This window comes from Epinephelus fuscoguttatus, linkage group LG2 (assembly GCF_011397635.1).
Source record: "Epinephelus fuscoguttatus linkage group LG2, E.fuscoguttatus.final_Chr_v1".
In the NCBI taxonomy this organism is placed as follows: domain Eukaryota; kingdom Metazoa; phylum Chordata; class Actinopteri; order Perciformes; family Serranidae; genus Epinephelus; species Epinephelus fuscoguttatus.
The window spans coordinates 47,337,285-47,362,608 of record NC_064753.1 but is presented as its reverse complement, the minus strand read 5'-3'; the positions used below and the strand labels follow the sequence as shown (position 1 = coordinate 47,362,608).

Here is a 25,324-nt window from a genome sequence, read left to right as displayed (position 1 = left end):
TTTTACAACCGAGCCCACCCCTTAACACTGCTGTTAATCACAAAGTAGATGAGACACAAGTGGGCGGGCCCTTTTAATACTGCATACCCCTCACACGGTACGAAGGGGTTTCTATACACACTTGTGGACTGAAAAAATCTTTGGTCAACATTAGCAGTTATGCAACAACCAGAACAGTAAAGACGGATCATATTTAACACCATACAATAACTTATTGGTCAAGCTCACAACACTATAGCTTCTCAACAAAGACTATTTTTGAATGTCGAGGTGGATGAAATGACACATGGAGACACATGTTACTTCACTACTGCTTTTGATCAATACATTTTAGCACAGCTTCACAGGGAAGATGTGGACATGTGACAACAAAAACACCAGAAAAAATAACTGGCTCAACTCTCACCTGGACAACACAAGGACAAATTCAGTTCATACTAATGATTTTTTTAAGTCTAACCTGGGCTGTAGGTAAACCAAAGCAAAGAAATCAGTACTGCGTTACAACAAAAGATTGAGACTCATTAAAGGTCCAGTGTGTGAGATTTAGGGGAATATACTGGCAGATATTAAATATTAGGGATGCAAAAAAAAATAAAAAAAAAAAGACGTGAAATACAAGTAACCTTTCCTTTTAGCCTAAACTCTTTTGCCTCAGTGAGCTTTAGCGCCATCATTTAGAGGTGGTGAAATTTTCATGTTTTGTGATATAAATGTCTTCTTTTTTTTATTTCTGTTGGCTTTGCTGTCAGACAGCAGGCCAGCCACGTTAACTTGTGGAAACGGGCCCACTGCACACCCTCCGATCTCTGGTTCCTTGGGCAAACCACCTGGTTTGGGTGGAAGCTAATGTTAGCTAGCTAGCAGCACCACTCTTTTCTCAATTACAGCTTGTAACGTCGTCCCAGTGGCAGAATGCATTGCTGCGGAGGCATTGTGCCCACCCTCCGGTCTCCCCTGAGGTGCCCCTGGTGAGTAAGCGGCTTCATTTCGAGCCACAGTACCCTTTTAGCACTATTACTTTGTTAGCATCACTAGCCCTGTGACACCGCTAAGGGTGGTACCAAAGCTAACAGTGAAGGTTTAACAGTTCAAAATTGAGCCACTTACTCACCAGGGGGAGCTGGGCCGAGACCGGAGGGTGGGCACAATGTTTCCACGGCAGGGTTGGTGGGTTGGGATGGCGTTACTGGCGGTAATCGCCAAATGAGCAGTGCTGCTAGTTAGCTAGCTCCCACCAGACCTGGGTGGTGCACAGCCCAGTAATGTTAAACTGTAGAGTAGCAAAATTAACCCATAGCATGACGTGTAACCACTCAAAAATATTGTTAACTCATTGACGGTTAATGGTTCACCGTTGAGTTTATGTTCGGCACATGGGAGAAGTTTCAGCTGGTTGCAATCTGTAATCCTCACCACTAGATGCCACTAAATCCTTCACACTGTTCCTTTAAGGTTGTATTTCTCAATGTTGAAAATTAATTTACTGACAAGTGATTGTTTCAGTTATTCTTTGTGTGTTGATGTGTAAACACAGATAGGTGTGTGAAAAGCTTGATCAAATTTTTGCCTTGCAGAAAAAATTATTTGTTACAAAATCGAGTTTCAGTTTTGTCACAGCAGAAGAACTCTGTACTTGTTTTTGCTCCTCTTTCTCTGAAATATGATGACAGGATGGACGACGGTGTGGAACTTAAAAAGTGCTAATTGGTGAGCCTTCTTTAGGTGCCCAAAAACAACAACAACAACAACAAAAAGACAATTAGGAAAATCAGTCATGTTGGTGTATGAGCTCACATCCCTACTCCTGGTCCATGGTGGCACCTGAACTAACAGCTAGGTTCCTGTGAAGGTTCGGGTTCTGGCTGTGCCTGTTTCGACTTCGCACCGAGGAGAAGGACGTGTCGCAGCCGGGGACTTTACACTTGTGAAGCAGTCGCAGATGGACAGTCTTGTAATGAGCTCTGAACGTGCCCTTGTTGCTGTAGACCTTTTGGCAGACGTGGCAGGTTATCGGAGATCCACCCCCACCTCCCTGAAGTCCGCCTTGCCCATTCCCAATGCAGCTCAGGGTCCTCTCTCCCCCGAGTGCCAACTCCTCGCCCCCAGGCCCCCCCACACCCATCCCATCGCAGCTTTCCTCACTGTCCTCCATGGGGAGCGCCTCCTCATCCTCTTCAATCCCTTCCCCTTCCTCACTGCCGGCACCATCTGAGTCCCAGGAAGATCGAGCACTGCCGCCGCCGCGAGGTGGAGCGGCGGAGGAGGTGCTCAGGTCCAGGACTGCCCCATCCTCCCCACTTCCTCCTCCTCCTCCTCCTCCTCCTCCTCCTAATCCCTCCATCTCTCCCAGGGGAGATGCTTCAGCACTGTTTGGTGCAGTGGACATTTTGCTCATTGGGAAGACCAGGCCCATGCGATTGTGTCCTCGGAAGATGACGGAGGTCTGGCTGGTTGGTTCTCGATGGAGCAGGTCCCGCTGGTCCTGGTAGTAGTCCAGGCCAACAGAGTCTCTGTCTTTACAGTGGGATGAGGGCAGGTACAGGGTGTTGGCTGGGCTGAATGAGTCTTTGGTCAGCAGCTTGTGGTGCAGGTTCAAATTCGCACTGTGTCTGTAGATAAAAAACAAATCAATGAGATGTGTTTAAAACCACATGGTGAATTCTTATTGTCATGCTCAGCTGCCTGAGGTGCTCTTCACCCGAAAATGCCAAAGCATTAGAAAAATGTCTTTTAGACATTGTAGTGATGTTTGAATCAGAAGTTTTTTCCATTTCTGCCAACTGCATTCTGTGTAAAGTATCATTTGAGCTTAAGAGTTCAAGAGTCTGCTATTTCCATTCGAACCAAACTAGAGCAGCTGATTTCAGCTTCTCCTTCCTGCCAGCACATTGACGTTTATAGTTGAGAACCACTGATCTGCTGGTGTCTGCTAAGTGAAACCACAGGGAAACTGCAAAATGAATGAACTGAACAGCAACACCGAGGTGACATCTGAATTCTTGCTCCTTTGGAGACAGTAAAACATACAGGCTAAGGCCCTGATCAGACAGTGAGTTTTAGCAGCCTGGGGTGGCTTTTTGTAATTGTAATGAGAGTGAAGCGTTTTGCTCGCTGCTTTTGCGTTGCTGAGCGCCTCACATTTTTACACTATATGCACCTCGTCTTTTTGCAGGAGCACTCTCAACACTTCGAGTTAAAATACCTTAAACTTAAAGCCTTTGCACATTGCGTCCGTTTTTTACATCTCAAATTGTCGCATGTTTAAAAAGAAATATGACCTCACATTGTGTCAATCACGTTTGCGCACTGAGGGCCTAATTCACAAAAGGATTGCGTGGCTTTTGCGGCCGCTAAACCGGTAAAAATGTAGCAAACAGATACCGTCTAATTCACAAAGCATGCGCAGAGGGTGAAATGCTCCACTAACTGCGCTGCCAAGCAGATTGCGTCTCGGTGCTCCGGTGTTATTTGCACGTATTTAAATGAGGTACTATGCATATATTTGGCGCAAAAATTGCCCCTTTCTATGCAAATGAGCCTCACTGATAAACAACGTCTAATTCACTAACACCAGCGCTAATAGCCACACGCAGTTTGAGTGAAGTAAATAACGTCTTTAGAAAGCTGGTGCAAACTGGGCGCTCCTCTGTGGAAGCCTCTCACCCAGACTTTTTCCAGTGATCGTGGCAGCAGTGATCGTCTGTTAAATCAGTCTGTAAATAATATTTTGACATTATTATTATAATCATTATTACTTTAATGGCATCCGAAGATACTGATGCATTGAACAGGTGACAGTCTGCGGTCGTTCTGAAAACGCACTTGTGTCATGCACTTCAAAAGCAACTTTCAATAATTTATTTTATGAAACGGGGGAAACAAACATGAACAAAAACGGTTCCGTAATTCATATTAAATTCAAAAGATAACGGAAAAACAGCTACAGGTGAGAGGGAATAGTGATAAAGTGGTCAAACTTGGTCAAATCCACAGCCTCAACCCATCCGACACCGTTAGACTGACTCACCAGCAGACATCACTACATGAGGGTATAGCCTACAGTATTCAGTACTTTGCCAAACAAAGTCTGCCATTGTTCTGCCACGGTGTTCTTGGCGCAAAGCCACCATTTATACTTTGCCATGTGGCTAATTGCAATCAGGGGCAAACTGCACTCAGCTGCCAAACTTTGTGGGCATGTTTGCGCTGGTATATCATTAGCGCAATATCCTTTGTGAATAGGACGTTACGACGGAGCAAACTGCGGGTGCAAGTGAAGTGCAATTCAAGGTGCTATCAGCAGCCGCAGTTCATTCTTTGTGATTACGGCCCTGAGTCCAAAACTTTCATCCGTCATTAAAATTTTCGGAACAGGTTTGATTTTCTGCGTTTTACACATCTGTCAGAGCTTTTAGAGACGTTTGACCGAGAATCTGTGAAGGAAACGTGGTTGGGGGACACAGCTGCGACAAGATAGAGGAACAGGGCGCACAGAACCATTTCATAACTCAGACAGCTACTTTCAACAGGTCAGATAGTGATATCAGCTGGTGGCAGCCGGACAATGTTTTTTTTTCTTCTGTTTTGTCAGTATTAAGGGTGAGACGGGAATACTGAAGCCACTGTGGAACTTTTTCCATTGCCAATGACAACTTAGCAGCCACTTGTTCGGGATCTTTCCCACTAGTATACAGGACCGTGTTGTCCACATACATCAGGGTCCCCACTTCATCACACACGGATGGAAGGTCATTAATGTATGCGCTAAACAACAGCGGTCCTAAGATGGAACCCTGGGGTACTCCCAACACTCAGGCTTTACATGCCTGATGTCATTTCCATTTTTTCCCTATTTTCCAATCAGATGAACTGAGAGGCAGGCCTTCTGCAGTGGCGATAACAACACGTGGTATTGTATAGTGTTAAGCCGTTAGCTCACTTTCATTGTCACCCTACTAGGCAAGCTGGGAGACATACTTTCAACTATTTTCTAACTTTTTACCAACCATAATCAGGTTGTCAACTGTCCCCAACTCCTCCTAAAATTAAGCTTGAACGATTAATATTCAAGAAAAGCGCCTGGACCAGCTGTTGGTGCTCCCCTCCTCTTTCTGACAGTCTCATGTACCCACATGGATCTCTGCTTCCCTGTGTCCAGTCCCTAAGAGCCCTACACCTGTCCTTTTCTTAACGCAGATTTGAAGGTACAGATCTTTGAGTTAACTTTACAGTATAACAGCTGTGATTTAGTGGTTGCCAAGCAACAAAGGTGCAGCAGGCTACAAAATGTGCACTGAGCTTCGACTGAAAAGGCAGTGCAGTGCGCCCTGTGCTAAACACGTTCTGTCTGATTGGGGCCTTACTACATCTGTCAGAACCCCAAACATGGCTGCCTCTCACCTGTCTCGGCTCCTGCGGGAGGGGAAGGCGGCGTTGCAGCCGTCCACCGTGCACATGTGCATCTCCTTCAGGTGGACATTTTGGTAGTGCATCTTGACGCTGTAGGGGTTCTTAAAGGTCTTACTGCAGATCTCACAGTGGTGTGGCAGGTCAGCGTTGGGGTCGAGTTGAGACAGATCGGAGTCATCCAAGCAGCCGTCTGATCCCTCCCTCTCACGGTCTATGAGCTGTAGAGCGCCCCCGTTAGTCAGCCTGTGCTCACCCTCATCCCATCTGAGCTCTGACATCTTGTCAGTGTTAGCATGCTCCCTGTCCTCCCGCTCTTCGTTGCCATTGGGTTCCTGACTGAGTAAATTGTTGTCACAGTGATTGTCCATCAGTCTGTCCTCGAAGGGGGAGGATGCGCAGGTGATGACCCCTGTTTCAGCTTGCCTCAGCCCGTCATCTTTGTCCTCCCTCGCTGTCATTTCTCTGTCTAATGTTTGGTCCAACAGATGCTTGGCGCCCTCCCTTTCCTTCTCTTCACCAGCGTAAGCCCCTCTGGCCTCCCTCTCCTCCCCAGCACACATGTGCCCCTCTGCTCGACCTCCATCACACTCTTCCCTGTCCCTGCCCTGTAGAGGAGCCTCGTCCTCAGAGCTGCTGCCCTTATCCATCTGCTCATCTCGCTCCACCACTTCCTTCTCTATCTTTATTGGCATGCTTGACTTGCGAGACTTTTTCTTTGGTATAGGGTCTGTAATGCAGGGTTCAGGGGCCATGATGGGTTTGATGGGCACAGAGGAGGATAACAGAGGGAGGGAGGGGAGTGTTCCTGGGGTGTTGGCGAGCTCGGCCGGGGTCACCAGGCTGCGGTAGAAAGGCAGGACTGGCTGTACTGTTTTAAGGTTAGGGAAGAGGATGCCACTCTGGCCCATGCTGGGGAACGAGCTGCTGTGGAGTTTAGAGCCGGTGTCCACATGGCTCACCATGTAGCTGGGCACTGACTTATGGCTTTCTGAGGTGCAGACAGGGATGGGGGTTCCATATTCAGGCCTCTTCTCTCCTTGAGAGCTCTCGTCAGCAGACAAGCTGCCCCGCAGGTCTTTGTCCCGGTTGTTGCGGTTCATAGGCATGTGTAGCCGCGGGTTGGGGTTGGCACTGTGGCGATTGCGGCTGCGCAGCGAGCTGAACACCATGTTGCAGCCCTCAATGGTACACTTGTGCTTGATCTTCAGGTGCACTGCGTTGTAGTGGATTTTCAGCGTGCCTTTGTCGTAGAATGTCTTCTCACAGGCGTTGCAAAACACGCGACCCTTCTTCAGAGAGCATCCTCCCCCACCGCCTCCTGAGACCCCTCCACCGCCGCTCCCATTCCTGTCCAGAGAGCGCAGCTTGCCGTCGGGGGACATCTGTGTTACATCAGAGCTCATAGAGGGTGTGCACGGTGTGGAGGGTCCATCTGAGTAGTTGTCACTCGTGGAGAAGTCCTCTGCCTCGATCTTAGTGGTGGTGGAGAGGCTGTCCATCGTCTTGTCTCCACTTCGGTCGAGATCACCAGTATATGAGACGGAGCTGGATCCCAGCAGGCTGTTCTCTGGAGGGTGTGAAAGAGAGAGCGGGTTGTCCCTCCCTAAACCATCCCGACACTGATCGTCTCGTCTCTGAGTCTGCTGCTCCATTGACCCGCGGCATGGCTGCTGGTGCTGCTGGTGTTGCTGGTGCTGCTGCTGCTGCTGTGGTGCCCCGGTCGGTGAGCCCAGAAACGGTGCAGGAACAGAGCCTAACAGCTGGAAGGGCAGCATGAACGCCATGCTGTTGACAAAGTTCTCAAAGTGGTGCATGCTGCTGCTGCTCAGCTTTTCAACTTTGGATGTGGAGAGGTTGGCAGCGGTGCGTGGGGTGTTGCGCTCAATGAAAGTGCGGATGTCTGAGTTGGTGCGGGTACTGGGAACCAACACCGCCTGGCCCTCCTTGTCCTGCAGAGCCATCAGCTCCACTATGGACTTTGTCTCGCCGAAACGCAGGAACTGCTGCAGCGTGGCAATCTCCTCCTCGAACGTCATGATGGCCCAGCGGTCCAGTACCTTTCCTGCTATATCCTGCAGACAGGGCAGGAAGAAAGGGAACAGCGGCACGGAACAGGAAAGGGGAGAGGGCAGGGGTGTGAAATAGATTGAGAAGGAGAGGAAGAGTGAAAAAAAGAGAAAGGGGAGAGAGCAATTTCATCATTAGCATTATAAGTGTCTGTTGGGTTGCTCATACATATTCACAGAGTGGGTTAGATGACACACCCTATAAAGCAGACTGGCATGGCAGCTAAATAAAGGAATCAGATGGAGTGTTAATACAAGCGGGCAGTGCAGAACCCTGAGAACCCTCATTACACAGACACACAGTGTTTCATCTCGCAGGTCATTTCTCTTCATTTAAATCATGTGGATTTACTCGCTCTGCATCAGCAGAAGCAGACAGAGAACACACACACATCCCGGTCAAGACATGCACACGTACGCTTACACACTCCCAAAGGCATGCAAAAATAAATATGTGCACAAACATACCACACGCACACACACATACACACATATATAAAGACACGCAAGTTAGGGAGGGGTGATCAGAGGGCGGCTCACATTGATCAAGCGGTCCTCTCTCCCTTAGCCCAGCAGTAATCACATGTGAGTTCGAGTGCCTTTGAAAGTGAGGAGCGGCTTCGTGCCGTAACCGTGATTAATATTTCATCACAGAGCATTCATTGGGCGCCTGTCGAGGATTCTGACTCTACGTTCGCCATTAGATGAGCTAACATGAATTAAACGCAGCCCAACTTGAATACTTGATGCTGTACTAATCGAAGTGAGAGCTCGCTGCTCTGACACAGTGCCTGCAGCCCAGGCCTCGGCTCGGCTCGGCCGGCTTGGCTCCAGCTTGAGAGGAAATCTGAAGCAAAAGACATAATATTTACAAATCTACCCGGCACAGTTTGGAGACCTCCCCGAGCTGGTGCTAGCACAGCAACAAGCATCAGCGGGGTACCAAGAGAGTTCATGGCACTGGTCGCTACATCACATGCCTACTCTCTCCTGTCTGCGGCCATGCTTTCCTGACCCCTCTTCTCCCTCCTCCTCCTCCTCCCCCCTCGTCTTCCTCAGAAATTCCCTCTGTCTCTGCCTTCATGTACTCACACTCACTCAGAGTTTTGGGGTTGCATGTTGGCCTTTAGAGGCTCTTTCACCCTGAAATAAATTACACAATGTGCTATGTTGGAAGTGTTTTTGATATTTAAAGGAACATTTTAACATTTTGAGAAATAGTTTGCTTTATTTCTGTCATTCAGACGAGACGACTGATATCAATCTTGTGTGTGTTAGCACAGAGCAAAGGTCAGGATGTGTTAGACTAGCTTAGCATAAAGACTGGAGGCAGGGGAAAACAGATAGCATGACTCTGTCTAAAGTTCAAAAACAGGCCTTTAACACCCAGCCTGTTCTCCCTCCCAACTCCTTAAATACCAGCACTTTGTCAGTGGACGTCAGCGTCAGTCAGGGGTGCCATTGGCGGTGGTTTGATACGCACCAGGTGGCATCAGTTTGCTGGCAACTGCTGTAATATAAAGAAAGTCTGTAGAGGGCAGGAGTGATGGTGGATGGGTCAAACAAACTCCACGCTTTCACAGTTTATTTCCTGTGTGATTTTTAAGCAAAATGTTTTTTCTAAACCTAACAACATGATTTAGTTTCCTAAATTAAACCTAAAAAGGAAGTTTTATACCTATACTGTAATTTTATCTTGAAAAAGACTGCAGTTGTCAAACAGAAACTACATTTCCTGTGAAAACCTAAATGTATTTTGAAAAGTGTAAAATGACACGCTGTCCCTGAATGTCCAAAACTGATGCAGGAGGCGTCATATTTAATGTCTAAAACCACTTACAAAGCGGCAATACTTGACGAGTTGGGATGAGAGTTTGTTGCAGCACTTCTGTAACTCCTGCACATGGTTCATCTGATGATAAAGATATCCACAGACAGTGACGCAAGTTGTATGCGCAAGCTAATATGCTTGTTCACAAATTTAGCACGTGCTCAGTTGATGTAAAGACTTTCTTTTTGGAAAGCATTTTGTACAACGCTGTATACTGCCCACCTGTGGCGCTCCTACAGGAAGAGCAAATTGCAAAGACTTAATGTGACCTATAATAACGCTATAATATCGATGCTGGTGTGCCTACCTGCCCTGCCTAAACATGAAATCCTATATATCAATATGTGCAGCTCTCTGTTTCAGAATATCATCTAGGCCTCGGCCGACCCGGTGCTGTTTCCAAGGTGAAGACTGAACGCTCACTGACCGGTTTTCACTGTGACTGTGGAGCCACTGGCTCTCCAGCTTGATTGTAGGAGCAGCTAATTGCATTTTGTCTTCTTATACAAATATTCACCATGTAGTGTTGGGTATTTTTTGTCCTTTCTTTAAATATATAGTATTTATTATATTGTATTTTTGTACATAGATGATTGTTTTAATGTGTACACTATGGACCTTTCTCTGTGTCTTTAATAAAGTCATTGTCATTATTATTATAAAACTCATGCACATGAACAGAATTGTTAAAAAGAACAAATTGTGAATTTTAATGTGTGATTTTTCAGTCTCCCTGGCTCTCAGCATTTCTTTGCGCTTGTCTGCAACGGTAGCACCTCCTGCAAGATATGGCAGGTTCTGGTCTCTACAGGCACAACGGTCCCAAACTTGACAACCTCACTGTGACGCAGCCGTCGCACCCTGTTATTTGCCAAAAAATAGTCTCAGCACGTCACTTCAGAGTTGTTCGTAGGTGTATTTTTAAATTTTGAACACAGCCAGGCGAGGCTGGTTGCCCCTGCTTCCATCTCACAAAGACAGCAAATACGCACATCTCCCAAAATGTTGAACAGTTTTTTTTGTACTGGTGTTCAGAAGCCCCGGCTGGTGGAGGTGTGTTCCTAATATTCTTCCCCCCCTCTGCTCACCTGGAGCACATATCCTCGTATGTAGTCCTGCAGCGTCCAGTCGAGTGCGTTGAGGATCTGGATGACCTCCTCCTGCTTGAGGACAGAGAACAGGCGGTCCAGGAGGATCTTGAGGCGGATGGGGATGGCCTGGGTGCCGTACAGCATCAGGCTGCAGATATCGAACACCACGTTGGAGTGCACAATCTCCACCTGGCTGCTCTGGTACATGTGGTGCACCTTCAGTTTACTCAGGGCTGCAACACACACATCGCATTTTACGACACTAGACTGAGCATCAGCAAACAATGAGTTTTTTTTTTTTTTTTTTTTAAATTATTATGGGACAAAACCAAAATGCATTGTTATGGAAAAAATGTGGTTTGTGCATATATTAAAATTTAATTCCCACTCTTTATTAAAATCAAAATGGTTTTTGTTCACTGCTGAAAAGCTGACAGCTTGGAGATGTGATTTATATAAAAAAAAATAAAAATATTGGAATACTATACAAGCAATAAATAATAAATATGAGAACATTATTTGAAAAAATAAAATGTGTACTCCTTCATTAATATTACAAAATGCCAATGCCACAGATTCTGTGTTACTCTGCCTTAGGTGCAGTGATCACATGAGCACATATGCACCATCTGGACAGGTTCATGCTACAGTTGATAACGTCAACTGAATATTAGAAAACAATGCATGAGTCAACATTTTAAAGGATGCTGCTTCATGTTAAAGATTATTTTGCAGAGCTCTACTTAAAATATTTGCACATAATCAGCGATAAACAAACTGAAGGTGCTGATGATGCAGAAAATACATTTTTTAGCATAAGATTACTCAAATGTTTGAAACATTAAATTTTACTTACACCAGTTTAACACCATTTTAATATTAACACCAGTGATGTCAGTCTTTTGACTTGACAAAAGACTAAAACTTACGCTGTGAAAAAATTGCGCAATCAAATCAAAATTCCTGACACTACATATGCTGAGAGTCATGTTGTGTGAGATGGAGGTAAAAGGTGTCGGTGCAGATCAACAGACGACACCTCATTAGATTCTGTTGTGGTCAACAAAAAATTAGACGATAAAATGCAAAATATTCAGCTCTATAATCATATTTTTGTGTTTCAAAAATAACACCTGTCATTTTTATTGTATTTATTTTACTGTATGTTTGAAAGTAATAAAATACAAAAGTTAAACAGCATTTATTATTTCTGTAAATTTCCGCATTAGATTTGGGAAATGCTGCATAATGATGCAAAGTTAAGGATTTGTGACCTGAGTTGGGACTTAAAATAAAAACTGTATCCCACCTGTCAAATATATTTTGTCCTGGTCACTCCAGATAATCCACAGTTAACAATTTTCATTTAATTTTTCTACTGGTAAAACAGTCTCGAGGGAAACTGTGTGACATCCTAATCAAAGAGGACGACGTTTTCTAAAGATATGTTGCTGCTGATTTTTTTAAAAGGCAGAAATTCCAGAGACACGAGACCCAAATGAAACCAAAACTCTTATAATACTAGAAGTGAGACAGTATATATTCTGCTGAAAATAAAAACACATTATGCTCATATTAATAAAAAGAGTGTGCATCTCCAGTGAGCTCTTACCGTGTGCTACCCAGCCATGCTTGCAGTTTTCACACTGCCTCCTCTTCAGCTTCCCAGGCTTGAAGCTGTCGCAGTTACAGTTCACCAAAGTGCAGCAGATCGCCTGTTAACACACACAAAAACTGTTTTTATTATTTTTAATGAGCATGCAATAAAAATAAATTCCTGTTTTTACAACACACAGCACCACCATATCTATTTGAAAGTGTTAACCTCCTCAGAACCTGATTATCACTTAAAATTCCCTGTGCTTCTTGATATGAATCAAATTCATGATTTCAGTCCAAAACAAATATATATTCAGTATTTTCTTCTTTCAAACACTTTTATGACGCAGATCAAGCTTATATTGACTGAATTATTCAAACCCAAGACAGATTTTTTTTCCTTTTGGCTCCAGCATTTCATGAAATAAAAATACTGTAGATGTTTTATTTGGTTTACATTTTACTAAATCCAACCTTGAGACCTGAGCCGCTACTGTAAAAGGTTGCAGCGCAAATTTCTGTGTTCAACATCAAAGATTTGGCATCACTGACGTCATACCCTTTTTCCAAAGGTATAACATTTTCAAGTGGACATATTTGTATGAAAAATAATAGCAAAAGTGTTGTCAGAAATATTGATTAATTGACACATCTCGACTCTGAAAATTTGAAACCTTTTTAATACTCGTGCTGTGTCTCGCTTTCTCTTATTTTTAATGTTTACTACAGTCCTGCTGCTGTTCTAGTGTTAGTGTTACTGAGCAAAGAAAACTTGTCGTTGTCATTTATAGCCCTGTTATATTTTCTTTAATTATAATAATATTTTTTTTTAATTTTTATGCTTTCAATTTCAAATTTTTGATGCTTTTTTTGATACATTTTTCAAGTTTGAGATTGCAGCATTGTGACAACACTAAATAGCACTAATCCAAAATCTGCCCTGTCATCTCATCGTGCTGTGACTGTGCAACAGAGGAAGTGTCAGAGTGTGTGCATGGCTGTAGCTCTGCTTATCTTACACAGCTCCATGAAAAATGTACGACTGTCAAGTTGCCCACGGAAACTAAAAGAAAGAACGTTGTTGCCTTAAGTAATTTTGCTCTCCCTTTGTGTATCGCTCATTGCCTGGTTTGCCCCGCGAGAGCAGCGTTAGCACAGGTGTGTGTGTGTGTGTGTGTCTGTCAGTGGTGCTGCAGGGCTGGTTGTATCTACAGTAACGAAAGGTCTCAGACACACCTGGACCACCAAAACCATCTCAATCAATTGATGCCTGAGGCACACACACACACACACACACACACACACACACACACACACAGGTCAGGAGACTCTGTCCATTAGCTCGTCTGCTAATGGGTTTTATCTTTTCAGGATAAACATGCAGTACGTGGACAGACATGTCGAGACTCAAAGTGAGGAGTGAATGGCAGTAATGAGTCAAGTTTTGTGGGGAGCTGCTGACTTGGCAGCGACCCTGCGGAGAGGACTCCAGCGCACTGATACACTAAAAATGACTCTCTCCGCCTTGGACGGAAAAAAAAAAAAAAAAAAAAAAATCATTTACACACCAGGAACTGAGGGAAAAGCATCATCAGATTTATGATCAAAGCGAGTGTTGTTAGTGCTACATGCTGAAAACCTCGGAGTGGCTGCGCTACGCCACCTCTCTCCCTCTGCATCTATAATGCATGATCAGTGGGGTTTTAGTATACATGAGCGGCATGCTTAGCTCCTCGCTGGAGCTCGCTGCCTCTCCACGAGTGGAGAAGGAAGAGAAGTGCGGGTGGGTGGATGGGTAGGGGACCTCCTCCTCCTCCTCCTCCTCCTCCTCCTCATTTAGTCAGCCGCTTGGTTCTGCGCTCGAGGCTGGGCTTGTCCTTGAGATCTGGGATCACGTTATTTCACCTTCCAATAACCTCTCATCATTAGGAAGGATAAACTGACCTGAGATGAAGGTGGCGGCAGCTACCTGGCCTTGAAGCGCAGCGTGGTAGCTCCGGCCTTCGGTCCCATGACATCCGTTTGCTTTGCTTTTCTCTCTATCGCCCTCTCTGTCGGGTTTTATCTCCGGCTGGCTAACTCAGCCTCCTCCGGACAGTGGTGAGGTGTAAAAACCCTTTTGCTCATCTCTCAGCGACATAATCCCATCATTACAGAGCACCAAGAACCAACACAGCCCAATTAGGCTAATCCCATCCCACTGTGGGTGCACACACACCTCCTGCTGCTGCTCCCCCTAATATACATCTCAATCAGGTGCCCCTGCCTGCTCACCAGCCTGTAACACACACACACACACACACACACACACACACACACACACACGCAAATTCCAATGCACACTGTGCTCTGGGTCGTTTATCTTAATTAGAGACTCATTTCATGAGTTCCTGAGAAGAAGAAGAAGAAGAAGAGGAGGAAGTATGGCAGCGCGGGGCGGGCCGACACAACAGTGGCTCTTGGTGACCGAGCCTCCCCACCATCTCTTTCTCTTTTCTGTTGTCACAACAAAGCCACGGCTGCTCGCACGCATCACTGAGGTCGATGACAAGAAGACTAATTGCACAGAATGACGCGGCTGGTTCAAGGTTTTTGAAGCCAAAGCTAACACGGTGTCGTTTCTTTGTATCAATGATGTGTAACAGTGCAGCCACTCATCAACCCCAAACACCTCTACACACACCTTGAGTTCATTACACATGTCCTGAATTAGCATTTAGTTTGTGCATGTTGTTGAATACATGACAAATGATGTTGGTTTGTTTTCAGAGGGCAGGGAGGCATTGATTAAAACATAAAGAATATTATTGGTACTGCAACAAAAAATGGTGCTATTCAAATTGCTGTGGTTGCTTTTGCAGTGTGAGCACCAGCGGCAGATCTTTGTACAGGCCACATAGGCGGCCGCCAAGGGGCGGGGCATTGATACTAAAAAAAAAAACCAAACATAATGGAGAGCATCAGAGTAAAGGCTCATTTATCCTCCATTTACATATGAAAATAGATAAGTCAAATGTCGCTGCCCTCATGCCTCCATGCATTCTTTGTGTTGGCATAGATACAGCCACTAGATGGCACTAGAGGGCAGAGTCAATAGTTTTACACAACAACAAACGAGCCGACGGTGAATGAAGTCGTAATACGGTACCTTTAATCAGAGGCAATGTTGCAGACGGTGGTTTGTATAGCCATTATGTACATACCAACATGTGGATGGTGAATTCTTTTCACTATATTACCCATTAAGTTCGTTCCACCAATATTTAATTGTCTTCGGTGTTTCCTGCGGTTTTATCTCGCTTCAACTGCGCTACATTGACCCCACGATCTCTGGTGCTACTGCTACGTTTCGTCCATATCTGCAAGCTTTCAGGAAACGTGCACAAATATGGACGAAATGAATGCAGAATACAGACAAAAGGCTCTGTCCGTCTTCGTATCGAGTGTTTGGCGTAAATTAGCGATAAAGAAAATGAAAAGGGGCGCAGTATGACATAATAACAAATTCACACAATCCTATTCTTTTGGCTTTAAAAAAAATGATTACTGCATGTTAGCTAAGCTGTTGGCTCTTGTTCTTGTTTGTAATAATAAATATAAATGTATAGAATAATAATAAATTTTGTTTTTTGGGGGGCAGGAGTTGTCCAGCACTGGTGAGCACAACTCCAAAAGAGTCAGCGCAGCTTGCATTAAGCCTGTGAGGCAAAACCTGGAGCAAAAAAAGTCCACTGCCTCCCTGCTGCCTGTTAAGTTTATGCACAGTATTAACTGAGGGCAACTAGATGAATGTATCTGATATTTTTATTAACTCAGAACCTCTATGTGAGCGTTCAGTCTTCACCTTGGAAACAGCAATCTTAAAACAAATTAACTTACGGTCCAGTTACTAAAGTTTTCCTCATGTCAGAGTCTGAACAGGCCGTGTGTTGACGACTAAACTTACTCCGTGACAACTGAGCGATCTGCTGACGAAGACTGTGAGAAGTGGTTGAAAGCTCTGGAATGAGCAAGTGGATTTAAGTTAATGGTCACTGTGTAGGATTTGGTGACATTTAGCAGTGAAGACTAATGTGCCCGATGTGAAAATGCAAAGGGGAAGAGTTTGATTTGTCCGTTCTGGGCTACTGTAGAAACATGGCGGGCTGCTCTGTGTGTAGATATAAACGGCTCATTCTGAGATAACAAAAACACAACAGTTCCTAGTTTCAGGTGATTTATGTACTTCTACTGTTATTATACACATATGATTATTGTCACACATGTATACTATCCGATAATAATATTATTAATTATAATATTATTACTTTCATTAATGTTGTTGTAAGCTACTGTCATTACCATCTCTCTCTCTCTGTCTTATTGTGTCATACAGATTACCGTTAATGTATCATGTTGATCTGTTCTGTACGACATCTATTGCACGTCTGTCCGTCCTGGAAGAGGGATCCCTCCTCAGTTGCTCTTCCTGAGGTTTCTACCATTTTTTCCCCTGTTAAAGGGAGTTTTTCCTTGTCAGCTGCGAGGGTCCTAAGGACAGAGGGATGTCGTATGCTGTAAAGCCCTGTGAGGCGAATTGTGATTTGTGATATTGAGCTTTATAAATAAAATTGAATTGAATTGAATTATAAAACATAGTTATGAATATTCCATTTCTGCCAATAGAATCCTTTAAATCCTGCACACTGGGTGTTTGAGACTCATGCAAAACTAAGATTCTGAATAGTAAGGAGGACTGAAATACTTTTAAAAACATACCTGAAAAAAAATCTTTCATCTCCTGATACAATGGACCTATACAGCCTTGGTCTGTCTGAGTCTCTTTAGAGATTCTACTTCTTCAAACCTTCACGCTATTTCTCTAAAGTCAAAGCACATTCGGTCTCCTTGTCCTCAGTCCCTCAGCGTCTGTCTATTTGTTGCAGGCGTCTCGGCTGAGGGACCATACACTCAGGGGTCAGGCTGTGTAGGACGGAGAGATGGAGGCCGTGAGGGGAGGTTAAAGAGAGGGAAGGTGAGGTTGAGGAAAGAGAAAAGTGTGAGGTGAAGAAGGCAGGGGCGACATCAAGACGGCATCACATGACGACCACATCAGGAGTGAGTATGAAATAACTTTCCGTGAAAAACACAAGAGACACCAGTGACACGTTTCAGATAAAAGTCACCTGTCTACATAATTTCCATGGTAAATCTGAGTATTGTAATGAGCGATTATATGATTAGAGTCCTTAAAATTCAACCCAGCTGATCAAATTTGCCTTCTCAGGCCTCTCAATCTCATCTAACAATGCTGGGATTATAGCAAGAGTTTATAAAATTCAATCTATTTATGAAATAATCTTTAATCTGTGTAAAAAACACAATATGTTCTCTAAACCAGAAACAGAAAGAAAAAAAAGAAGCTATGCTCTATCTGCTCAAAGTGGAACATCATCTTCATCCCACTGCTGGGCTACAGCCATGACATCCTTCTCACACACACACACACAAGGAATAAAATGAAATGGTCTTTTCTGGCTCTTAAAATAAAATCCTGCCATATGTCCTGAGTAGCCACGGTGCTTTAGAGGCTCAGCAGAAGTGAACAGCTGCTTGGACAGAGACAGTTCGGGGATGGACGGGGACTTGTTGGCCTAATGCGCTGGAAAACTAATCAATTAGCAGCAGCCCGGCACCAACTGACACTCGATGGGGAAACAAGCGGTGCTGGTGCCAAAGAGTGAATAACAACAGGGCGATCAGCAGCTCGCAGGAAGAGGCAGACTGATGGCCAAGTGAGATCAGATTTTACTATCAGCCATTAATCAGTTAACAAGACAATTACGGCACATGGGAAATAAAGGAAGGGAGACTTTTCCTGATGGGAAATATAAATAATCTCTGAGCTGCACGAAGCAGATTTTATTCATTTACGGTTCACTTTTTGTACAAATTAAACATATTTCCTTTAAAACTTTGGTGGTGACTCTCCATGAAGCACACACACACACACACACACACACACACACACACACACACTGAGAGCTGAGGTGGAAATGATTCTGACACCTCATGTGGAAAACAGCAGTGACATTAAGATAACGGTTTATAGTGCTGTTTATGATTATTATCAATAATAATTTTTTTCCTATTTCACATATGTGCAAACAACTGTTATCACTGGTTGTGCGGTTAGTTTGCAGATCAAAACGCTACCAATTCCTGCAGACTGTCACTTGACTTTCCATTAATGCACCCTTTATAAAGCATTAATAAGTTGTAACTAATGATTTATTAATGATTAATAAATCAGTTAGTAATGCTTTATTGATCTGTTATAAGACATTAATAAGAAAACTCTTGGATTAACAGGTTACTAAATCTTTTTGGATGGTGCCTAGGATTAACACCCATCTTTGCAACCCAAAAGCTGCTTTGATTAAGGGTTTATTAATAATTAATTAAGCATTAGTAAATCATTTATTAACCATGAATACAAAGAAACTAGTTCCAATTTATACACCCTTTATAAATGGAGCTTTATTAGAAAGCTGGTGCAGTCGGTTAATTAATCAATCACTCACTCACTCACTGAAAAGCTCCTTAAATGTAGTTATTTTCTGTTCTTTATCAGTATTAAATTCATAGTTTCAAATTTTAGGTTGTTGGTCAAAGAGAAAAGGAATTTCAAAAAGACACCGCAGGCTGTGGAGACTTGTGATGGATGTTTTCTCCCTCAATTTCTGCTTTTCAAACGACAAAACGATCGATTAATTAACTGTGAAAACAATCAACTAACAGAATTATTGCGACATAAAATGGAGCTGCTTTTAAATTTGCAGAAAAGACGTATTTAACTTTAAAGCTACAAAGGAAATGACATATGAAAGCAGTAAACTGAGAGCCAAACTGACAGTGATTTTGGAATTTAATAAAACAACTACAAAAACATTTAGCACATGTCTCACACGCTTTACTCTCTGAAATTAAAGGACAACATATATTTACATGGCAACAAAAAAAGCAAACAAACTGGAGCACAGCGATCAAAAAAAGGCTGAACATTCACACACACACTCACAGAGGAAATAAATATCTTATCCCGGCCAGAACACACAGAAAACACTCAGGAATTTAGTGGGAGGACAGTGTTCCTGGTACCACTCAGATACCCTGCTAATAACACACACTTCCACCAATAAAACCACCTCAGCACCAAAACTCATGGTTACACCTGGCCCCACCGCCGATCACAGGCTCTATGTGTGTGTGAGAGTGTGTGTCTCATGAATAAATCACGCCTTGGACCGAGTTGTGTGTGTGACAGCGAGGCAGTAAAATGTTAATTGATGACAAGTGTTAGTTAAAGCGAGGTTACGATACATGAGCTGCTCAGCAGGCAACGTGATCCTGCCTCAGCGTATGATTTAATGTCACCGCACTAAGAAAGAGGAAGCACTTTAACACACAGCACCAGATAAAAACCACTCACTTGTGAGATTCCCCAAAATGATTACATCAAGTTTTTTTAGCTGCAAAGCCATCCAGCCTTTAACAGCTTCCTTTAAAGTAAACTCTATGTCAGTTACAGCTTTTGAAACACACACAAATTATAAGAAAACTTAAAACCATGAGCGTTTCTTTAACAGCGCATTGGACCTGAAAAGGAGAAGACAAACCCAGCTAAAGCCTGGGCGAGTACAAGTAGTGACAGGCTGTGTTTGAGCCTATTAAGAGTCCATACAGCCCAAAGACAGCGTGAAAAACTCATTATTTCATACTCATCCAGCAGTCAATCACAAGGCAGCACACACACACTACATGTTTCAACACTAACACAGACAAAAAGGTAGCAAAGCTTTACCTGAATATCCATGAGGAAAAGGTTGGCTTCTTTAAAGAGGAGAAAAAAATCTTAGAAGACAATGTGTTGGGGGGGGAGAAGAAGCAGGCGAGCCAAAGTTTGCTTGGCTTCCTGGTGTATGTGGCTCCCCGTTAGGAACTCGGAGGGAGTGTTTGGCTCCGAGAGGGAGTAAATGAGGGGAACATGTTAGTACACTGAGTCTGAGAGAGTTTGGCTCCCAGCTACGCTCTGATTAATATCAGATCTCCCTCTCTCCTCGCCTGCCTCTTGACAATCTTGTCACATCTGGCTGACAAATCCTCACAAGCCTTTTGGTGGCAGCGCGGAGCAGACGCAAGGGGTGGCTGCTGTGCGTGTGGAGTTTGGGGGGTGTTAAGGGGGTAGGCTGGGGCCAGGAGGGGCGGATCGCAGCTCGAGGAGACGCTGAAGGGGGTAAAAGGCTGGAGCAGATACACACACCCTGCCTCCCCCCTTCCTCATCCTCTCACGGATGGACCATCATGAAGCTAATGAAGCTGACGAGGCTGGCAGGCTACAGTCGCCACGGCCGACACACATAAACACACACACAAAGCCAAGTGCAACTCTGTTAAGACGAGCAGGGGCCCTGTGTGTGTCGTTCTCTGTTACGCACGTGTGTGTGTGTGAGTGAGTGTGTGTGTGTTGTGCCCCGGGGCCCTGCAGCACTAAAGAAGAACAGAGAGACACCCACAGAAAGAGCTGGAGGTGGAAAGAGGAAACAAACGATAGAAAGAGGGAGATAGCAGCAGGAATAAAGAGATAGGACATGAGTGTGTTAAAGGAAAGCCACAGAGGGCCACTCCACTCACATCTCTGTCTCACACACACACACAAAATAAATCTAAATCACTTTCATGGATTGCAGGAGTAATGGCCTCTCACACAATGAAAAAGGCAACCTGTTAGAGGGGCATAAAATGTGCGCCGAGCAAAAAAAAAAAAAAAAAACACCTCACAGGCCAAAATTATGACAGAGCTTCATCATGATTTAACAAATGCTTTTTAGGATTCTATTTGTTTTATGATGGTTAATATTTATTGTGATATTTGCAAAATAAAACTCTGCTCTGCGATATTTAAGGTTACACTTCACTTGTTTGCTTTAAAAATAGCTGCTGAATCTATTTTTCATGTATTAAACTACTGATAAAATTATTTCATAGTCACCGCATCCTATCAGATGCATTTCTGGAGTTTTTAATTCATGAACATTGTGGTTATTGTGAGGCTCAAATCACGTAAAGAAAGTCTCTTTTAGATTTATATTTACACATAAATACATTCTTTAAAAAAAGAGGCATTCAAACCGGAAGAAATAAATAAGGAAGTAATTGGAATTTGCTTTTCAAATCAACCGAAACAAAAACAAATTCTGTTTCAGTATCTGTTTCATCATTAAATCAATTTTCATAGTTGTGGAAGTTGAACTGCAGCCTGTCTGGATGCTGCGCTGCAATGTAAGAGAGAATAAACCACAATTGTTTCTCCTCCAACTGATTACACACACACACACACACACACACACACACTGTACACACAACAGGCATGGAGAGTGTGTTGCCGCTACCGACACCACCACCACCACACAGACAGCTCAGCTAATTGTTACATTATGGCTGCAACAAAACATTAGGCTGCTCTTAAATTACATTCCAATAGGCTGTGGCCAGCAGCCAGCGGGCTACAGCAGGCCGGGCTGCTCTGTTCGCCCGAACTACGGACAGACAGGCGGACAGACGGGTAGACGGGTGGATGGAGAGCAGGCCCAGGTAAGAACATGAGGCTGGTTCTCGCACCTCGAACACCTTTCTCCTCACCGGAGCGTATTGTCTTTAGGACAAAGGTGGACGTGGTGTGCAGAAATGTAAAAATAAAATAAAATGCACAAATAAAAAGTTCATTAAATTGAATAAAATGAATCAAAGCAGAGTGAAAATGAAAACTCAGGGTGTGATTTAAGACAAGAGGATGAAACAGAGAACAGAGGATGACTGAGAGGGGAGTTGTTTCTGTTTATCGGGAGTTGTCTCTGGATTCTTGAAGGCATGTGAGGACAATCTCTGTCCACAGTGACTGAGGCTCACATTTCAATTTCACTCCGAGTGTTTGTGAGCGACTCAAAGTCACGGAAATTTCAGCTTCTTGTTTGTGTGTGCTTTTGGAGAAAGTTTTAAGGAATCTTACAGTTTTGAAAACCAAAATCTGGGTACGAAAAACAGATTTGGAATCATGTTCACTTTGTCTTTCATCAGATAGTTCCTCCATTAAATTCAGTTTCATACTATTTTACTTAGACAAAGTTTTTCTAGAGCTGCTTGCATTTTGGATCGTTTCATTCAACATTTGAGAACGTATATCTCTCAAAAGCAAGATATCAAAGAAATATTGCCTTAAGTCTTGGCTCCCAGCTCTGTAGATCACCATGTGACAACTTGTGACAAGAAATTGTAGAGATATAAGAGATAAATGTGGAATAACGGCAAAACTACAGTCGACATCAGCGCTCGTGTCTTGTCAGACATAAAGTAGCGCACACACACGTTTGTAATCCTAATTTATAAAACATTTATATTCCTCTCAAAAGTCTGCACTCCGCCCGCTTGTCACTCTGATCTACATAAACTCCTTCCACTTTGTCTTTGTTAAACATATCCTGTTCATGTGTGCAGGCGGCGTGAGTGTGTGTGTGAGGAAGAGAAGAAGAGGAGCAGGAGAGCAGACGGAGAATAGCAGTGAAAAGCCGTCTCTCTTACCTCGGCCATTGTCATTTAGTCGGATGTTTCCAAGGATACCGTGGAGTTTGCCATTCCCCGCGAGTCCCACAAAACAACTGCCTCCAACTCTCCTGTCCGCACAAATACTAACGCAAAAGAGCCATCACACCCAGCAGCATCTCCTTCAACAACACAGACACACATGTACTCTGCTCCTCTGTCTTCTCTCACACACACACTGACACACACTGAGCCACCAACACTCCACAAAAAAGAGAAGTCACTGTGCTTTTACTCTCACTGCTCAGCACACACACACACACTCTCACACACACACACGCCTCCTCTGCTTTCTCTCCTCTAATGTTGCCGTGGACTGGCTCTAAACTACTCAAGATGTTCAGTGTGTGTGTGTGTGAGTGTGTGAGTGTGTGTGTGTGTTGAAACTGGGCACAGGGGATTGGAATGAGATCCTCCCACTCGGCATTCTCACCTCAGGAGCTGCCTGCTCCCTCCCTAGCCTGCGCGCACAACACACACACCGATAGAGGTGTGCATGCTCTTTCACGCGCGCAGACACACACACACACACACACACACACACACACACACGTCTACCCCCTCAGAGTCACAGGGCAGTCCCCTCACAGCTGGCTGGAAGAGGGCATGACACTCATCTTTCACAGAGATTTGATCAAAAGGAATCACAAAGGCTGGAGGCTCTCCTAATGCAGTCAGGGGAGACTCTCCCTCTCTCCCCCTCTCCTCGCTCTCTGTCTGAGTAATGCCCTAAATCAACGTTGCCCCTCTTGGTGCACACAGCCCAGTGTGTGTGTCTGGATTCACCTTAACACAGCTCTGTGAACAGCCTCCATAACAAGTTATGCCTTGTGCCGTCAGGAATGTGTCAGTGTCTGTGTCGAGTGTTTCTCGGGAGGAGGGGGACTTCACACATGACAAAAACTAAATCTGTGTTATCTTTAGGAATACGTGTACCTGCGGCTGGGTATCAAACCTCAACACTGACCAAAATCAGTCCACAACACTGACGACTGAAAACTTCAAAGTGTCCAAAGCTGGCAGTGAATGTGGTTTAGATTTGTTTACTTCTTTTATTAGAAAGTTTCAGATTTAAATCAAAAGTCTGTCGATTTCAGACTCACTTTTTACAACAAACAGCATCTGAGAACTTGAGCTTCTTCTGATTTTGTAGGGAACATATTTATTTTTCACAAATAAAGGTTTCGAAAAAGAAATACTGCTCAAATATCAAATCTCAGGTATCTTATCAGTACTACTACACATGCAAAGCTCTTGTGTAAAAGCTGAATACCTGCGGCAGGACAAACTACAGCACCCACAGCTACAAATGAGGCGTGTTTGATGGGCAAAAGGCAGATCCTTTTATCATGACATCGTATCCTACTTCCCATTAAATCATCAGACAGCTCATACAGTTGTGTGATTGCAGAGTTGGTCATGGGAGGGTTAAAACTGCTGCGCATTGAGAATTTAATAGTGCAGTATATCTTGGATTAAGCACTATAAACAACAGACTTCTGCTGACATGAGACGTTCATGTTTGTTTGACTTTTTAGGTCCTTCCGAATCTTTAAGTGAAAACTAAGATATAGTGGGGTGTTCAGAAAATACAACACATTCTCACTCCGACCTCGTCACATATCGACGTTTGGTCATGGACTTTCCACGTCCACATATGACATGCAAGGTACCCTGGGTGTGCTGGTTGTTCTGGGATGCCGTGTCAACTTACGTGCATGCAGTCTCTTTCAAAATAAAAGCACTACGTCTGTACAACACCACAAATTGACTTCCTTCAGCAACAAAAAAAACAACAACACATGGTTAGGTTTAGGAAAAATAGAACAGGGTTTGGCTTTAGAATCTTACGGGAAGTGAACACCACTCTCACACCCTCCTGTCTGCCACCGCCTTAACTTACGTCTTTGTCCTGCCACATTTCCCTCTGACACTGTTATAAAACGGCAACCAGCTGCATATCGTGCCGACATTAAAGGACGCCTTTTTTCATTGGTTTCTGATCCCTCAAGTCACTGCCCAGTTGCCTGATTTCGACGACTTCGGATTGAGACCGGGCTTGAAAATGAGTTAGCATTTTAGCACACTCAGTTCGCTCGTCTTGTAGTCAATAGGTTTTTGGTTAGATGCCTGAAATAAAGTCGTCACAAGCTTAAGAGACTTTCAGGTTTTGTTCTACGACACAGAATTTGCTGGTAAGTTCCCCACTTGTACTTGCCTTTACGTGTCAGTTGCTAACAAGTGGCTAAATGAGACAACATTCATGTGACTGTAGTTTGTTTACAGCCAATGGTTAGCTTTTTACTTCTGGCGATTGCATTTATGCTTCAACTATCATAAAAGTGTTAATTTGTGAAGATTATCTTGCCAAACAAAAGTTTATTTTCCGCAGTAATCCAAAATCCCTTTGGGCTTTTTGTCTGTGAGATTGAACTTCCACGTTGGCCTACAGAAAAACGTCTTCCCTGCAGCACTATGTTTCTTTATTTGCAGTGCGTTTGCAGCCAATTTATTTGTTTTGGCTTTCTGTGGCACATTTTTTCAATTGCACAGCACTTTTTATTTGTTTTGGATTTTCATAAGTGTTTTTGAATTGGTATTGTTTCTTAAGCTGCTCCTAAAGAAATGTTTTGGGCCGTCTTTGCACATTTGCCCTCGTCTGCCACCACAGCAGTGACACAAACACA

General features: G+C 43.9%; 1 protein-coding gene across 2 annotated transcripts; it reads right to left on the bottom strand.

Moving 5' to 3' along the window:
* Window positions 1-585: 585 nt before the first annotated feature.
* On the bottom strand, window positions 586-22,986 carry bnc1 (basonuclin 1). Of its 2 annotated transcripts, none has more exons than XM_049561517.1 (5): window positions 22,617-22,986; window positions 12,013-12,115; window positions 10,398-10,633; window positions 5,404-7,484; window positions 586-2,612 (listed from the first exon to the last, which is right to left on the bottom strand). In XM_049561517.1, exons 1-5 carry the CDS (start codon window positions 22,629-22,631, stop codon window positions 1,802-1,804), a joined length of 3,246 nt encoding a protein of 1,081 aa, XP_049417474.1. In that variant the 5' UTR covers window positions 22,632-22,986; the 3' UTR covers window positions 586-1,801. The 2 variants fall into 2 exon arrangements, with proteins under 2 accessions (XP_049417474.1, XP_049417481.1); XM_049561524.1 differs by lacking the exon at window positions 22,617-22,986 and adding an exon at window positions 19,843-20,150.
* Between the last annotated feature and the right edge of the window lie 2,338 nt (window positions 22,987-25,324).

Excerpts from the sequence above, each read along its gene's own strand:
- bnc1 (XM_049561517.1), bottom strand. Across the intron at positions 7,485-10,397 it reads TACGAGGATATGTGCTCCAG|GATATAGCAGGAAAGGTACT; the intron begins GTGAGCAGAGGG and ends CCCTGTCTGCAG. Across the intron at positions 2,613-5,403 it reads TCCCGCAGGAGCCGAGACAG|ACACAGTGCGAATTTGAACC; the intron begins GTGAGAGGCAGC and ends TTTTATCTACAG.